The following is an 18,385-nucleotide window of genomic DNA, read 5'->3' as shown; positions in this document are numbered from 1 at the left end:
CCCAAATACAAGTATTTCATATTCTTCTAATATTTCTAAAAGAAAAATTACCAGCCAACATATAAGAAAACATTTCTGAAGCCTTTATTTACAAAAGCTTTAAAAACAAATACCCTCTGTTTTTTCAAATAATGTTCTGTTTAAAAAGGACCACCCAGTACAGCATTGTAATATCATGAATATAATAAAGAATGTACAAGGGAAACAAACTAATCTTGCTAACATCTGGAGATTTGCTAATATTACTAATATTACTGATTGAAGTGTAGATAACACATTATGACTTGTAGTCCATCACTTCAAGGTAGACTTAATGATTATCATAAAGTCTTCCTACACATGCTCTGGCCTGGTCACATATTCTGCCTGGCTAAATATTTCACAGTCTCTTGTCAATATATATAAAATAGATTGTAAAGATATACACAAAAAAATAAACAAGCATTACACTCCTCAGGTAACTATTAGCTATATAAGTGTATGTATATATATATATTGTATTTTGTTGTTTTGCACCAAATCTCTCCATTATTTTTGTAGCTATGAAAGCACAAATTTTGACTCTTAATTTGATAAATTTGATATAAAATATACCTAAAAACTTGTTATCTTTGGACTTCAATGAAATTGATTTGTATAATCAACAAATCAAGAACATCATAAGTATGGCTATAAAATAAAAAAAGATAATGAAGGTAAGCAGTTATAGAATAAAGAAACCGAATAAAGGAAATGTAGTATCATAAAATAACTGTAGCTTCAACATCTTGAATGCCAGTTTCCTGGTAGATACTAAATGTCCAATCACAAGGGCCTTTTCCTGAAGGGTGTAAAGCTGGTTTGAAAGTTCTTCAGTCACAAAGCAGCCTACACATGCCAATTAGAAATGACAGACATGAGATGTGCTTGGAAGATTAAACACTACATACATAGACAGTAGTCACTAAGCTCCTCAGTAGTTCCTTGTCTTTTGGTTGTTGTTAATCTTCCTGAATCAACCGTTTGCACAATACAAGTGCTATATTCTGTAGGTCAAAAACAAGCAAATACTGTATAAAATTGGCAGATGGTCATTTTCCCAGCTAAGAGCAAGAAAAACCACAATTTCTGATAAAACAGAGGATTGGAATCACTCTCTAAAGTGCAAAATTGATGGTCCATACTTTCAAATACTTAAAAACTCCTGCAGAATGGAAGGGAAAGACATGAAACAGGGAAATAAATTACAGGCGATACTAATTAATTTAGGAATGGGGGAAGGGGACAAGCTCAAGTAGGCAGTTTATCAAATTATTTAGTATGATGATTTCCCCACGCTGTCACACATACTTTCTAACACATATATTAAATTAAGGCCAAATTTAACCTGAATGTACTTCTATTCATTAAGTTCTGAGATAGAATCAGTCATACTTCGTACTGAAAGGCAGAAAATAAAATGTGCTATGAAAGGGGGAGAAAAGATATTGTATATCGTTAAGGAATTCAACCAGAGATAAAACCTATATACAAGCATGTATGTAGCTCAAATAAAATAAAAATAAAAGAACTATTTCATGTCATGACTGCTTGTTGGCTTCCTCTTCATATGCATTCCCTGTGCCATTCTGTACATAGGATGAACCAGAACCAAGGCCATACAAATGACCACAATATTTGGCATCATCAATGTGATCTTCAAAGAACATCTAGAAAGAAAATTTTGAAGGAAAAAAAAAATTTTAACCAACAAGTAAATTTCACAATGAAAGTACTGACTGTTCTTAGCTATAGTGACAACTCTTTTCTGTTATTTCTTCGAAACCACACACTAATATTTAACAAATAAAGACTGATGTCTTCAACAAGTAAAAAGCTTAAAAGAAATCAAATGAAAAAAAGTATAAATGCTTATCTTATTAATATTTATATCACTTTTATGAGGATTTGTGAGTATGGGAAAAAGGGCATACAGTTCAGCTCATTAAATTATTAATACTCAGCAGAATGAAAGAATAGCCAAAAATGGGAAACAACAAAGGCTTTTAGGTTGCCTTTCTATCTGCAGGCTAAGGGGTGACAAGAAATAAACGCTAAACATGTCATGGATAATAACATCTGAATAGTCACACTACATTATTGTCCTTGAAGAAAGAAAAACAAAAGTATTGAATGAGTGCCAGAAATCCACCATTATTAATTACTGAAGCATTTTAAAAATGCAAAGGTGAAAAATCCAAGAGTGTCTTAGTTTTATAATTTTACACTGGGAAGGAGTATAAAAGATAAAATCACTTGAGTCAAAATAGATTATGCCTTCTATTATTTATATTTCTACAAAAATGTTAAGTTCCTGGTTGCTTCCAAGTAATTCAAGAAAACATACTCAGAAGAATTCAACGTTTCAACAATCACTTAATTTTTAAAAAAACAAAACTATTCTATATCAAGTGTTTTGCAATAAGTAAAGGTCTTGCTATACGCAAAAGTTCTATTTTGTTTTTTCACAACCAGTTTTCTTTTATGAAGTGTACTTGTACATTTTTAATTACATAGTCTAAAAGTCAACTTATTAAATTTCATTCTTCCACACATAATTTTATATTTGAGGTACATGACTTCTATCTTTTGTAACTTTAGAAAGGACTTCGCAATATGGATTCTGATTAAATTACCATTCTATCTTTATTTATTGGAATCAACTACTACATTTTCTGCTTTAGAATCCAAAATAACTTCTAAGGCTCAATCCAGTCCACAGCATAGATTGCTTTTTAAATCTTCAAAGCATTAACACTAGCATGAACAAATAAAATTTCTTTATTAGACTAAAATCTAAGGAAAGGACAAGTTAGGGGAAATTTAACATATTAATTTCCTGACTTGGCAGAAAACACTGCTGAATCTTAAGAGCAAACTCTGGAGTGCTACTGGTAACATGTTTCATTTAGATAAAAGTTATCGGAAGTGGCACTGTAGGTCAAATGGTAGAGCGCTTGCTTTGAGCTGAAGAGCTGAGGGACAGTGCTCAGGCCCAGAGTTCAAGGCCCACAACCGACAAAAAAAAAAAAAAAAAAATTATTAGCCTCCGGTCTGTTTCCTCACATGAAAATTAACATGGTTGGGTTTACATGATGTCTACAGAAGTTTAAATTTTTACTTTTGGGTGGTACTGGTTTGCACTCACTACTGCCAGGCAAGCCTTCTGCTACTTAAGTCACACCCTCCGTCATTTAAATTTATTTATTTACTCCAGCAAGGATGTATTTTTTCCTTTCTGAATTATTTTTCAAGATTATTTACTCTTGAATACTTTTTATTCAAGTATAGTAGATGTGACTTACATAGGACTTCTAATTATATATTGACTTAACATGTTTTTATTGCCCCAAACTTTTGCCATCAGATTTTTTTTTAATGTTTTCTACACAACCAAGAAAAAGATACTGATATCTCCATACTTCTCTCATTTTGAAAAAGGCCATTCCTGTAAGTAATGAATCAGATCCTGCCTGATGTTGTGGTCCTATCCTTTCCAGCTCCAACTGTTCAGCAACTTCCTGTAATCCACCCTAGAAGAAAAAGAAATGGTCAAAGGGAGAAGTACTTTAGTACCTGAAGAATTCATATATCAAAAACTTGGACAATGGCCAAAATATGAAGAAACTATAATATGTAAAGACAAACTGAAAAGGGTGGGGAGAAGAGAATATTACTAATGCGTGAGAAGCCTATGACTAATTTATTGGAAAATGAGATCCTAATTGGAAAAGTTGGTCTTCATCATATTTTTAAGGCATGTGTCAGGTGCATAACCTTAGTAAAAATACAAGGTAAGATCATGTTATAAGGTGTACTCAAAATCTATTAATCCACTAATCATTACAAAACTTTCTTTTGTATTTTCTTAGATTTCCACCAATTCATTTCTGAAATATTTTGTTTACACAATTTTGAAAAAACAGTAAGTAATCAAATCATTAAGAATCTACTATGAGAAGGTGAATTTGATTGGAATACATCATAAACATGTAGAAATGCAACAATGAAATCCCCCTCTGTCTAATATAAGAAGAAAGAAATGGTAAAAGAGAAAAAACATAAGGAGAGAGGGAACAAGAAAATGGGGAGAGGCACACTCCAACAACAAAATAAGATAGTAAAATTCCTTTTTAAATTCCAAAACCTCTTCTAGCAAACCTTCCCTTCATGATATAACAGCTTTCCATAATGCTTTGCGCAGCAGTTTCTCCTGTACTAAAAGCATCATAAAGATTAGGTATCATTAGCATCTGTTTAGGAGAACAAGAAAGAACATAATGGAATGGTGTGATTGACTATAGTTCACAAAACCTATAGCTTTGCTATTCGAAACTTAAGCTTTCATATTGTTAGACATCTCAAATTTTGACACTTAATTCCTGACAACTGTTATTGTTCAGACCCACTAATTTTATAAAATGTTTACAAAGCCAGACTGAAACATGGAAGACCTTAGTCACAGTACTGAAAGGCAGTCATGAGGAAGAAAGGTAACCCAAGTCCCTAGGGTATTAAGGACAGTCTACTACAAGGTCATATGCTGGAAGTCTTCAAAATATACAGAATCCTATTACTTTCAGCTCAAACTATCACATGTTGGTCATATCAAGTATTCAAGGCAAACAAACTTTGTACTTCTCATAAGTTTTAGTAATTTTTAGTTTACTTCTTAAAAAAAGTTTCCTTATTCAATACCAGGCTCTGGTGGGCTCATGCCTGTAATCCTTAGGTACTCAGGAGGCTGAGATCTGAAGATCAAGGTTCAAAACCAGAGTGGGCAGGAAAAGTCCGAGAGACTCTTATCTCCAATTAACCACCATAAAACCAAGTGGCCCTGTGGCTCAAGTGGTAGAGCGCTCACCTTGAGCTGAAGACCTGAGGGACTGTGCCCAGGTCCCAGAGTTCAAGCCCTATGACTGACCAGAGAAAAAAAGTTTCCTTATTCAGTACCCCTATTGTTTCTTTTTGCTTTCTGTCTTTCTACCATTTCCTGTAAGTAAATTTCACTCGTTTTCTAAATCTTGTTAAGGAGAATACTTGACTAACTTCAGTGTGAACAGAAGGAGGAACAACATAACTATAAAACAATCACACTGCCTCAGAGGAACAACAAACTATAAAACAATCACATTGCCTCAATGTGTTAACCAGTCAAGCAATAAATGAAATAAAGCCACTGTATTCCCAGCAGTCTATGGTAACACAGTCCTCAATGCTCCTTTAGTTTAACTTTTTTCTTTATCTAAAAAACTTCTGAAAGAATTAGTGTTCCAAAGTAAAAAGATGAAATTCATGTTCATGCAATGTGTGACCTACATTCTCTAAAGCATTTCCTCCTAACGAAGTTCACATATTTTGTGAAGATTTTAGTTATGCAATTTTGCCCTAGAAACATTGTTTCATTAGAAATGACAGAAAAAAAAAATCTCTAATCAAGATAAGAAAAAAAAACAACAACCTCTGTATTATATCTGCCCACTGCTCATTTATGTGTAGGAAAGTAAGAACTGTGTGTATGAGTGCCCCACTAGTTCTCACATTTCTATTTTGGATCATTTGTAAAGTGGAAAACAGTAACAAAAATTTGGTCTGTAGAATGACTTTTGTTAAAAACTTTTTTCCAAGATAATAAATTATACAAGAAAAAGAATCAGAAGGTCAAATATGATTGCATTTAGTATAATATTGCATTTACATGTATGGCTTCAAGTCTCTGTGCCTACAACTCTGTCGGTCATTTCATTCAGTGTTTGACTATAGATGTTATTACTTAAAAGCCTTACTTTGAGATTTTTGCAGCTCTTCATGAGGTATTTCACATCATAAATGACAGGAAAAAACAATCGAAGGATCTCAAAGAAGTCAAGTTCTTCTTCAGGCAAGTTAGAGTTGGTCAGGATTTTGATTAAATAGCCAAAGTCATAACCGCTAAAAAAGATATAGAACACAGAAGACACATCAATACCAGAGAATGAAAAACTAAGTTTCTTCCCATATAACTTTCATGTTACAGAAAAAGAAGGAATTAACAACAGAAAGGGCACATAACAGATAAAAAAGCAGTTTAAGGAACACGCTTTCTGCTCACAGATAATGCCAAAATTTTATCACCAGATCGATCAGAGACCTAAATACACAGACCAACCCAAGCCTGTATCACTAAAATACTATTTTACTGGTGATTAAACAGAGAATTCCAAGGAGAGCAAAAACCTAAACAATGGATCAAAAAACTTCTGTCCATGGAAACAGAGACATAAACATAACTGGAAAACTGGATGAAAAATATCAAAAGCTAGCAAGAAAATTCTCTTCAGAGGGTAAAAATAATGAAGTTCTTGTCATCTTTTAAAGAGGTAATATTTCCACAGACCAGAGTTAAGTACCTAACAAAAATATTTTCCTTTTCCTTGAATGACTTAACTATATTCTCTGCCCTTTCAATTGTTTCTATGGTGTTATTTGAAGCAACATTATTAATAAAAAGGTTACACTTCAAAGAAATGAACATGGATAATAAGACACAAACTCTCTCAAATCAAGATTTCTTGTCATTTATTGTCTATCAACCTCCAATCCTATACCAATTATTCCTTTTCTTTAGCTAGCTTTCTGTTAAGGGGCTTTGGTTGCAAGCCTGCCATGAAGACCCCAGCTTCCAGAGATTTCTTAGGTAATACACTGTTAGCTTATAATACACTTCAAACTAGAAAGATTGTTTTCTCCATTGATTCAAAGCGCAGTGATATACTTAAAATCTTTTGATCCCTTACATATAGTTGGAATTTAAATATCTAGATACAAATACTGTAGATATATAGATATTTAATATTTATAGTTTAGGACTAATTTTTTAAATTTGTAAACTTTAATAAAGAAAATGAAACCTATGGAAAATATTCAGTCATATTTAGTGGAATAAATCTTGTCATGGTAAAAATTTAAATATGGCCCAATCTAAATTCTAAGAACATATGAACCCTCTCTGGTTTTATTCATCTTAATACCCCCAAGGCCTAGCACATAGTATTTTCTTATAATATTTTTTGATGAAAAGAATTCCTATCCCTTAGATAGTAAAAGACTATGTCTTCTCGTTTTGTATCTTCATGAGTAGGAACATAAAAAGAACTGGAAAAAAATGTTCCTTAACGGAGATTTAATTCTTGACTCCTACATACAAGTGGAGATCAGAGAGAGAAGATAAGTGAGAATTTGTACATTCAGTACCTTCATATCAAAACTTAACTGCTTAGTATTACATCAGACTTTATAACAGGAAGAGTCCCTTTCTATTATTCCACAAGGCATGTGTGAAAATCTAAAGGGTGCAGGAGATTTATATTGTTTTAAAAAATATTTCCAAGGTCTCTTTTAGTTCCAAACCATCCATTTAGCTTGCTTACATAGGAAAATGTTTTCTCATGCCTGGAAGTCTTGTTAAACAAGCTTGAGTTAATCTTTCTAAAATTTCTCCTAAAGCAGGCACCTAGAATTTACTGTGTATAAAATACTAGATGCTTTGAGTATATTATTGACTACTAAAATAATTCTGCAAGTTATTTCTTCTATAGAAAGTCTTTATCACCCTAGGTAAAGCAAATGAAATCCACCCACAGCATTTATTCTTTTTTCTTCATAGCACTTTCCACTATCAAACAAAGCATAATATATACATTATTTTTTATTTTTTCCTGGTTGTGGGGCCTGACCTCTGGGCCTAGGCACTGTCCTTCAGCTCTTCAGCTCAAGGCTAGTGCTCTACCATTTGAGCTACAGCACCACTTCCAGCTTTTTCTGCATATGTAGAACTGAGAAATCCAACCCAGGGCCTCATGCATGCAAGGCAAGCAAGGCAAGCAAGGCAAGGCAAGCACTCTACCACTGGGCCACCTTCCCAGCCCACATTAGTTTATTTTTAAAAAGCTATTTACTCTCTAGAATGTGAACTCCATGAAGGTAAGTCTTTTAGTCTGTTTTGTTCATGGCTTGATTCTTAGAATCATATCTTTTTACCTATGAAATGATAACCATTTGACCCCTTCACAGAGGACCACTCCTGAAGTCATAAGAAGTTCTGCAAAGTATTGGGTCTCAATTCCTTCCTCTTCATGTTTTTTAAACTGGATACCTGATGTTGTTAGTAGCTCTATAGAATCCTGAGCATACATGTCCTCCCTGGCAGGAGAAACAGAAAGATAACATTCAAAAGTGCCATTACTTCAAACAGTTTTTTTCTCCCATTTATTATCTACAACTACAATGCCAGGAATAAGACAAGGACTGGCTTGGGTCCAACTGTTGCAATGTTTTACATCTATGCAAAGAAAACATTCAATGGTGAGACTAATGGGAAGATTTTAACCTTTACTATCAACTCAATTCCAGTAACCATCTATATATTACATAAATTCAACTGGGCTTGAAAAAGAGGTATTCTACTCACCAGAACTACTACTGCAAAGTGATACACGTTCTTTTCAAGGGCTTTCAGTTTCTGCAGCCATTCTAATGCTGGCAGATGGAGCTGCAGCCATAGCTACGAGGGACTATGCCCATCTCTCAAGCTCTCAGCAGAAGCAGGAAGAAGGCACCAAAGGGAAACATCTTGTGTGACTGAGTTAAATTGCATTCAATCTCAAAGAAAAAGATGCCCCCTCTCACAAATGTCAGGCCTTTCAAATGGCTCCAACAAACAATGAACTGTTTAATTTTCTCTTCCAACTCCCTTAATCCTAGAAGATTTTCTACCAAAGCCAAGTCACAAAATCTTAATATAAATCAGCCCTTCAGAAAGCCATCTCTAATTTTCCAAGCATAAATACGTAGGTATTCAAAGAATGAATTTTAAAAAGTTACAAAACCATAGTTATATCTGTAAAATAGCAAAGTTAACTACTGAAAAGCTTAACAGAGGAAACAAGAACTTTAAGTCAAAATTTCCTCTGAAAAATCCTCTAGAAAATAAATCCAATACAAGTTTCTGGTTTTGTTTGTCCAGTTAAACAACATATAGTGACTCTGCTATATTAAACATATTACCTTAAACAATAATTTCTTTCACTCATCAGGTCCCAATGCTCATGGAATATGTTTCAACAACTAACCGAAGGTCAAAGGAATTTTCTCCAGGTTCACATTACTCAGTCATATGTTCAATTTCTTCTGATTTTATGCCATCACATTATACATCAATGAAGTATAATAGGAAGTGTGGTACTTAAATCAGTATTTCCCAAACTTGCCCAATGATTATCATCCAGAAAACTTACCAAAAATATGGATTTCCAGGTCCCATTGAAGTCCCAGACCTATTGAATCACAATTCCCAGGTGAGGCCTGGATGAGCACCTCAAACATTTTTATAATCAAGTTTGGTAAACAAAAGATATGTGTACCATTATTTCTTTCTCTTTTTTTCTGGAGAGTAACATACCTTAATTCAGCTAAATCTGTGTGCTCTCATCTAAATTTTGTGGAACTGAGTATTTTATAATTCCATACCGATCTCATGTTTTGTAATAGCCAGCTCATGAAAAAGACAAAGTTGGAAAACCCATGTAGGCAGGTTAAATCTCCAAATAGGATGAAGAAAACTTCCTGTGGTAATGGAAACCTCATTATTGTTACGAGTCAATTCTCCAGTAGACTATCCTTCTCTGATGATATCCATTTCAAGTTTTAAGCCTTTTCATTATTCTTTCCTCAGCCTCAAAAATCCTATTATATTTCAGTGGTACCACTGAAATAGTTAAGACTTAGTCAATAACATAACTAAAGATAATACTACTAAAATTTAATATAGTAAGATAGCTATCTGTAGTAACTGAGCATTAATGAAAAGCATGTACAAATCTCTAAAAGCAAAGATAAATGGCTTTCTCACCTAATAACCTGAGATAGAAACTAATAATAAACACTAGTCAGTAAATGTATTGAAATAACCTTTCTACCAATATAAACTTAGCCTATTAGAAAAATTCAGATTTCTAAACCTATAGCTTCTACCCAATTTTAAACTATTCCCAGCTCAACTTATACCTAAAAAGTTTTAAAATGTCTTCTCAATTAAGTTTACTCTCCCAGTTTCCTTTATATTAGCTTTCTTAAAAATGTAAATGTCAATATACTCAAAATATCTACTAAAAATTAGTTAAAATATATAAAACTTGAAATAGTCCATGTATACAGATTAGCTAAACTTATTTAATTCATTCATTCATGCAAAAATGCTCCAAATATGAACAGGCTATGAAAGACAAAAATAAAAGATTTGTAATAAAAAATACTTTCAATACTAGCTTACAGAGTAATCAACTAAAAATAAAACATTCTCACAAGTCAAATTAGCAAACTTTTCCAAATATGCTAATACCTGCTACATAGATAAGTGAACTAGGGCTTATTTTCATCAATGAACATAATTTTACAGAAAACAAAAATCCTCACTTTCCTATTTCTCAATAAGTACATGTATCAAGAACTTTGAAAACACCCACATCCTTTGAATGAAGCCTAAAAATATTTACATCTTTGGATAGAGATCTTTATTTCCAATAAAATCCCCTATGTGGTGGCTAAAGACATGGATACTTGTTGACTTACAATGAGGTCATGTACCAATTAACCTACAATGAGTTAAACATAATGTAGAGAAAAATGCATGTAATCCACTCAAGCTAAAGAACATTATGGCTTAGCAGCACAGTACACTATTAGCCATAATTTTATGGCTGTAAGATGCTATTTGCTGTTACCCCAAACTCCAGTATCTACTGCTAGCCAGGGAAAAGATCAAAATTCAAAGTCTGGTTTCTCCTGAATGCATTCTACTTTTGCATCTTTGTAAAGTAAAAATTATTACATCTTAAATCAAAGACCACCTATATACGAGAGTCACTAAACTGTACTAGCAGTCATCTCTTTACTGTACAAGCATGTTATTATTTTTTATAACCAGAAAGAACAAGTCAAAAACTATCACTGAACATGCTTCATTTGTCAAAACCTCAAGTTATTATGGTGTTATGTTCTCTTCATATCAAAAATTCACAGGCTTCAATGTTGATGAATCTACACTTGCCAGCTGAAGTGTTTAACTCACAAATTTTAATATCCAAGTAGATCAGGAAGAAAAAAGAATAGTGTAACAATTACGACAAATTTTAGCTTACATATCTATCACAGTAGTAGCCAAGCACAGCACTGTGCTTCTAGATTCAATCTTTACATACTATTATTAGTAAGTCAACAAGCACAATGGAAAGGAACAAAACTTTCCATAGATTTAAAATAAATGTAAAATAGTTGTTGCCAAGCTCACAGTAAGTATCATAACAACAGTAATGCAAATTATCAAGGAAAGTGAAAAGTAAAAGAACATTCTATGTAGAAAACTTATTTGTACAAAAATCCATTGATGGGCATTACAAATGACAGCTTGCTTCAAGATTCAAGAGATCTGAAGATGGCTTATCATCAAAACTAGTTAAGTAATATTATTTTGATCTCAGATGCTTTTGGCTGTATATATTCTGAGGTATCATTGTAGTCATCTGAAATGTATTTTAAACACAAAAGCTTTCATCGTTTAAGTCTTTACAACTATATATGACAAACGAGAACTAGCAGTTACTTCTGTGATAGTTATAGTAAAATGTGAAAAAAAAACAGATGTATTTTAAATAGGAGCAATACTAATATAGCAGAAGGGAGTGATGGAAAACACTTAAGTTATAATAGGCATGGCCAATTTTCCTCAACAATACACCCCTCATGCTAGCACACTGGTTGACACATTGTTCTAGACATTCAAATAAGTCAATTTTCATCTTTCTTCAGCAAGTCCTAGATGTTGTTCATGTTATTTCTCCACATTAGGCAATACTGGTTTTAATCTTCAGCTGGATAAACTTTACTGTTTTTCACTATACTGTTCTCTTTATTCTTTACTCATGTCCTAACATAAGTGAAAATTGGAATGAAACTTGGCAGTAAAATGCCACTTATGAAGAGTGTACAAAGAGGCACTGTTATCAAACTAAAGATTCTGGGAAAAAATGAAACTCAATTTTATCAAAATTGAGACTCTGATGGGTCATTAATATACTGAGATCACAACCATATCTTATAAAACACAATACAAAAACAAAAAAAAAAAACAATGTTCTAATGATGTTTGGAAGAAAAAGAAACCTGAACAATGAAATGGTAACTAATGGAAGAGGCGATAAAAGATCCAAGGTAATTTTCACTGAGTTTCAGGCTTGGAGCATTTATAAAGGTTATCCACAATAGCGGAGATGAGTACTTTTTAGTCACTAAAAGGTCTGGAGAGTATGAATCTATTAATATGAGTCACACTGAACAGATGCAATTTTAAGTCCTAAATATTGTGCCACTGTTACCCTCCAAACTTACCTGCCCTACTCCTCTCATTATCTCTTAAGTGTTCAACAGTACAAATCTTACACTGGTGTTGCTAATAATTGCCCTGTTAATTTCTGTTACTATTAGATCACCTTTTGTTATATTTGATCATCTTATACAAACACAGGCTCTCAAAACAGAATACATCAATACTGCAACATAGTTACAATACACTACATACTCTTCAACTGAAGTTTGTAAATAATCTGCCCTTGCCCCACACTAAACATACTTAACTTCCCCAACTGTAACACAGAAATAGAAAAATGGAAACCAAGTTTAGACCCAGGGCTAGAATCAGAATTCAGATTTTGACAGGTAAGAGATACCAGGTTCAAAGATGCTATTACTTTTTGGTAATAATTGTATAAAAATCTCTTTACAAAAAGATAAATATCATAACGAAGAAGTCTATATTGGGCTGGGCAACAGCTGAGTGATGGCATGTTTGCCTTACCCAAGGCCCTGATTTTGATGCCCAGCTGCCTGCCCTTCTAAAAGCATATATTTCAAACATAAAAGGCCTTGAACAAAATGTTCAAAATATAAAATTAACGTTCTATTATTATTTCTATCAAGAAGCATTTTCAATATCCAAGATTTTGGTGCTGAGAATGCAGTTGAATGGTAGACTATTGTATGAAACCTTCGGTTCTAAAACAATAAAATCAGTTTTCAAACTTTCAGAAAAAGGTGTGAGTCATATTTCAAAAACATCTCTAAAAGTAATGGAAGCATTTAAATTTAAAAAGTCCTTATAATATCATTTTTGTCACATTAAAACACCCTAGTCTTTGGAAATTTTAGAATTAACAAACTTCTAGGACGATAGCAAATTCACTTAGAATTTCACAATATTGTAAGAACACCTCATTCACTGACTTATTACATGTGGTTTTGGCCAAGCACCAATCATTCATTCATAAATAAAAATTTCAAAAAAAATATTTAAATGCATCATATAATTCAGCTGACTCAAGAGATTCTTGTCAGTGCTGTATTATCAGTCATGTTTAAAGTGTGATTTTTTTAAATTATCTCTCTGTCCTTAATTTTGTAAAATTATGCCTCTCAAAAAGCAAATGGAACCCAAAAGAGCAAAATAAAAATTATGATGATCCTCCCAAGCCAAAAAGGTCATGTAATGTGGCTAATTTAACTGATAAAGTAAAAATTTTAGATTTGCTGAAAGGTGGCATATCTTTAGTGGAAGTTGGATGGCCTTATGGGGAAAATTCAATCAAGTATCCATAGCACATATAATACAGAACTCTATGCAGCCTGAACATTTGAGAACTTTGTTGATACCATATACCCATAAATACCCAGAGGCAACTGTATTTTATGAAAACCAGTTTCTAAAATTGAAAAAAAAGGTTTGGGTTATGTATTTCCCACTTACGTCAAATTAAATTTAAAATTAAATTGCCAAGTTGAAGTTCCTGGAGGGTATTCTCCTTGCTCATTCATAAATGTCAGTCCTAGCTGAATTATCTTTAACAAGTCTACATTACACCGCAATAGTTGGTACTGATAGTCAGCATTGCTCCTGAATTCTCCAATGGGTCTCGCAACAACACCTGGAAACTCAGTGTCCTGCAAAAGAGTATTAAGATTCATTATTAATCAAGTAATCACAACCACAATCTATAAATTCTTAGTTTGTTTCAAGTCAAATAATCATGTTAGAAGCAATATCCTACATGTTCATTCAGTTAAGAGTACTTTTCAACTAGGAAGAACATTGTAGAGCCATAATACTATATAAACTTAACGATCTTTTCTTAAAATCTCCTTCCTGTAGGATGCCATTACTATGAGAAATAAATGGTTAGTATGAATTTCTATAAGAAAAAGACCCTCCCGTAAAAGAAAGAAACTAATTCCAGCTCTAATTATGGACAAGTTCCTTTATTAAATGGAATGTTGCCTACATATACTATTAATTTATTTTTAAATCAGTTTTGAGGCTTGAACTCAGTGTTTTCAGTTTTTCTCAACCTGTTTGCTCACCAATAGTGCTCTACCACTTGAGCCATACTTCCAGCTAGCTATTTGCTAGTTAACTGGGAGATGAAGTCTTCTGGACATTACTGCTTGGGCTGGCTTCAAACTTATCTTCCAGGTCTCAGCATCTTGGGTAGCTAGGATTATAAGTGTGAGCCACCGGTGCCCAGCCAAATAGTTATATTTTAACCAATCATCCTGTCCTTCCCAAAGAAGCATATTTATTTTCATTTGCATTAAAATCGATCAGTTTAATACTATAAAACAACAGTTAAGAAAAAAAAACTAAGTTTCAAATAAGAAACAGAAAAATTAAAACTTTCTTAAATGCATTCCAGCTCCACGTAACAACCAAGTACTGGATACTGTATATTATTATACTAGGGTTGAGATAACAACCAATTACTAGACACTGTATCTTATTATACTAGGGTTGAGATGGAAAAGGATGTGTAAGACACTAACCCCTTGATTTATGGAGTTAATAATCCAGTGGATCTAGAAAACAGTAAGAGTAGCTGCAAGAGACACACAAAATACAATAGTAAAGCAGAAAAATTGTTAATTGCATAAATAGTCCACGCCATTTCAAATAGCATGTACAGAAGCAGATTTGCTTAGCAATATAGTGTGTTCATGGAGCTCTTGTAAACTTCTTTCTTTTCTTTTGTGGTATTGAGGTTTGAATTCAGGACCTCATACTTGCTACAATACTGGGGTCTTGCTACAGCCCATTTTTGCTTTAGATTGTAGGTAATTCTCATGCTTTTAACCAATACATTGCCTTGGACTACAATCCTCCCATCTCAGCCTTCCTCCCAGCTGGGATGGCAAGCCATGCTGCTTATCTGTCAAGATGGGGTCTTGCTAGTTTTGAGTGGATTAGCTTTGAACCTTAATGCTCCCAATCTTTGCTTCCTGAGTAGCTGGGATTATAGCTATGAATTAACATGTCTAAATTTTCTGCGATAATAAAAAAATTGCAGACCAACATGTGTCACAGAAAAATTATTTATTTGAAAAGACATCCAGGAACTCCCCTGGCTGGTACAATTAGCTATATTGAGCTTCTAAAAGAACTGAATTCATTCTTATAAGTAGGTCCTAAAGTATTGTTGAAATCAAGCAATTTCAAAGAATTTCAACCTCAAACTGCATTCTGTAATCATCTCTGAACAGATAAAAAGTTTTTTAAACCATAAAAATGACCAAATCTCTCACTCAGCTGATACTGAAGGTATTCAATCATACAATGTCCTTGCTTTCTGACAGCATCTTATCCACGGCAAAGTCCTGTCTTATAGAACTCTCAATAAAACTACTTGACAAAAGCCCAAATCCTAAAGTATTTTCTAATAATTTTCAAATACTATAATACTCTTTTAATGCTCTTCAAATGCTTCATAGTTCCCAACGTATTTTCCTTTACTGAAATGCATAATAAATCCAACTTGCCAAATTACAGATATGTTTAGGAGAGTCCTGGCTAAGTGAATACAATTTCTTTTTCATGGTTAAATTAATACCCCAAAAAGTTAACTGAAAGGGTTGAATTCAAGACTTCTAAAATTCCACTCCACCCTTATAAGTAGCTTTTTAAAGATTTGGTCAAGTGCATACCATAGCAACATAATTATATTTTCGGATAACTTGACGGATTTTCTTCATCTCTTCATCCAGGTTACAAGCCCAAACTTCACAAATTCTTTGGCTATGATCTACAGTTGCTGCTGGCATAGTGAGAGATAAAGGAGTCTATATGCCAAGCATCAAAATATTATACTTGATTGAAGACTTACTTCATAAATATTTTATCCTTTATTAATGGACCTGTCAAAATAAAAACCATCTATATCATAAATCACACATAGAATTGTACTGGTAAAAACTCAAGAGTTACTTATTCAAAATGCATAATAAATAAAAACATCAACTTTTAGGAAGTTCCTTTTCCAAAATCAAATATCTAATCTGTAGGGGAAAAATTAGAACAAGTTCCTTTAATGTAACTTCAGTGTTACTTAAAAGTGTACTTTATGCATAAACACAAATCATTTTTTAAATAGTCTAAATAAGGACTGCTCCGAGTTCAAGTTACTTTCTGCACAAAAACTTTAAGAAAACCCACCCTTTTTCAGATAAAAATGAAATTAACAGTATCAGCTGTTACTATGACAAATATAGTGCTTGTGTTTATTCTTCATTAACAAAACACTCAAAAACGTACAAAATCTACACTGGCATTTATTCAAACTAGACTGAAGGGAAGAAAACTTAAAAAAATTAAAATAAATTAATACTCCAACAAAATGTACACAGTGAGTCACACCTGTAATTCCAATTACTTGGAATGCAGAGATCAGAAGTAAAGAGGTTCGAGGCCAGCCAGGCAAAAAGTTAGACTCCATCTCAATGAATGAGCCAGAGAAGTTGGTCCTAGATACAGGATGAAGTAGGTAGGAAGATGGAGGTCTGAAGCCCATCCAAGGCAAAAACATGAGAACCTACCTGAAAAATAACTAATGCAAAAAGGTCTGAGGACATGTCTCAAGTGACTATCTAGCAAGCCATGAGGCCAATTCCAAACCCTTGTGCCTCTTATAACAACAGATGCAGAGAAAAGTAACAGCCTGCCACAGAAATAATTTGAATGTCCACAAATGCAGTAGGAAGAAAGGCACTAAGATGTTTGCATTAAAAAGTTTTGTTTCAGGCCAGGTACTGGTGGCTCAAGCCTGTAATCCTAGCTACTCAGGAGGCTGAGATCAAAGTACAGGAGACTCTTCAATTAACCACCAGAAAACGGGAAGTGGCCCTGTGGCTCAAAGTGGTAGCGCCCTAGCCTTGAGCAAAAGAGCTCAGGGACAGCAACCCTGGCCCCGAGTTCAAGCCCCACAACCGACACCCCACCCCCGCAAAAAAAAAAAAAAGTTTCCAACTTCCTAAAAATTAGGGCACTCCCACTGTTGATCAAAGACATACATCGCGTTTCTGGTCCACTGATACAAGGCTCATGGTATATAGTGATAACAGAAATCAAGAAACTGATTCTCAGGGAAATTTCAAAGCTTTCATTTGAAATGAATTAAAAATCCTTCAACTTCATAAAATTGTCATTAAAGTGGGGAATCCCGATTACTCTTAAGACCAGGAATGAAAGGCGGTGCTAGGCACTCTTGTACAACCCTCCACACTTCGAAAAGACACAGCCGCTCAACACCTCTTTCCTCCTTCGCCTCGCTTTCTAGTGCATTCCAGAGCCGCCTTAAAGAGGCACCACAGGCCTTTTCCTTACTTCGGTGGCATCTTCGCGGGCTTCCAAGGAAACAAGAAGTACTCATAGCATAGATAAGTCTATCCGCTGGCAGAGGGCCGGGGCGAAGGGACTGACTGGCGTTTGCCGGCGCCAGATTGACCGCCAGGCACTGCCGGCTACAGACACGGGAGACACCGAGCCGCGGGACGCAGGCCACCGGCCCTCCACGCTCAATTTCCGTCCCACCGCGAAGGCCCAGGTACAAAGCCGTGGCGTCATCATCCCGCGCCGCGGGCTTGACAAGCCCTCGGCCCGTTACCCGCCCCCCTCGCCCGCGTCCGGGCCCTTTCCTCCGCCGGGGGCACCCCCGCAACCGCCGCCGCGCACACCCTCCGGCTCGTCGTTCCCGCCCCCACCCACGTTCCCCTCCCAGCCCTCGCCGCCCGCCCTCCCCGCGCCCCCCCCGGGCAGGTCAGCGGCACACGCCAAGATCTACTTGTGTCTCTGAGCTCGCGCTCCTCTTCTTCCTTCTCGCCATAGAGAAAGCACCTGGCGGCGGCGGCGGCGGGTGCCCCATAGACTCCTCTCACCCTTGCAGGGGAAAAGCGGGGAGCCGGAGCTACGCCGCCCCGTTGTACGCCGCCGCTCCTGTGCACGTCCGGGCCCCGTCGC

General features: G+C 34.9%; 1 protein-coding gene across 9 annotated transcripts; it reads right to left on the bottom strand.

The window, feature by feature from the left end:
- Positions 1-62: 62 nt before the first annotated feature.
- Cnot7 (CCR4-NOT transcription complex, subunit 7) lies at positions 63-18,371 on the bottom strand. Of its 9 annotated transcripts, XM_013025595.1 has the most exons (9): positions 18,210-18,371; positions 16,787-16,893; positions 16,078-16,287; positions 13,853-14,046; positions 9,294-9,332; positions 8,038-8,199; positions 5,805-5,949; positions 3,441-3,551; positions 63-1,688 (listed from the first exon to the last, which is right to left on the bottom strand). In XM_013025595.1, the coding sequence occupies exons 3-9, from the start codon at positions 16,192-16,194 to the stop codon at positions 1,560-1,562; spliced, it is 897 nt and encodes a 298-aa protein (XP_012881049.1). In that variant the 5' UTR covers positions 16,195-16,287; positions 16,787-16,893; positions 18,210-18,371; the 3' UTR covers positions 63-1,559. The 9 variants fall into 9 exon arrangements, with proteins under 9 accessions (XP_012881049.1, XP_012881041.1, XP_012881055.1 ...); XM_013025587.1 differs by lacking the exon at positions 16,787-16,893; XM_013025601.1 differs by lacking the exons at positions 16,787-16,893; positions 18,210-18,371 and adding an exon at positions 17,753-17,983.
- Between the last annotated feature and the right edge of the window lie 14 nt (positions 18,372-18,385).

The sequence above is a fragment of the Dipodomys ordii genome, unplaced genomic scaffold (assembly GCF_000151885.1).
Source record: "Dipodomys ordii isolate 6190 unplaced genomic scaffold, Dord_2.0 Scaffold4, whole genome shotgun sequence".
NCBI lineage: Eukaryota > Metazoa > Chordata > Mammalia > Rodentia > Heteromyidae > Dipodomys > Dipodomys ordii.
Note: the sequence above shows the minus strand (reverse complement) of the source record. Positions and strands in the feature narration are given on the sequence as shown.

What these genes read in the sequence shown, in the direction of transcription:
- Cnot7 (XM_013025595.1), bottom strand. Translation starts at nt 16,194, where the DNA reads ATGCCAGCAGCAACTGTAGATCATAGCCAAAGAATTTGTGAAGTTTGG. An exon ending in AAATGGTTATCATTTCATAG is followed by an intron (nt 5,950 to 8,037) that starts GTAAAAAGATAT and finishes TATCTTTTTTAG; the next exon opens with CGGTTATGACTTTGGCTATT. An exon ending in AGAGCTGCAAAAATCTCAAA is followed by an intron (nt 3,552 to 5,804) that starts GTAAGGCTTTTA and finishes TTTTTCTTCTAG; the next exon opens with GGTGGATTACAGGAAGTTGC.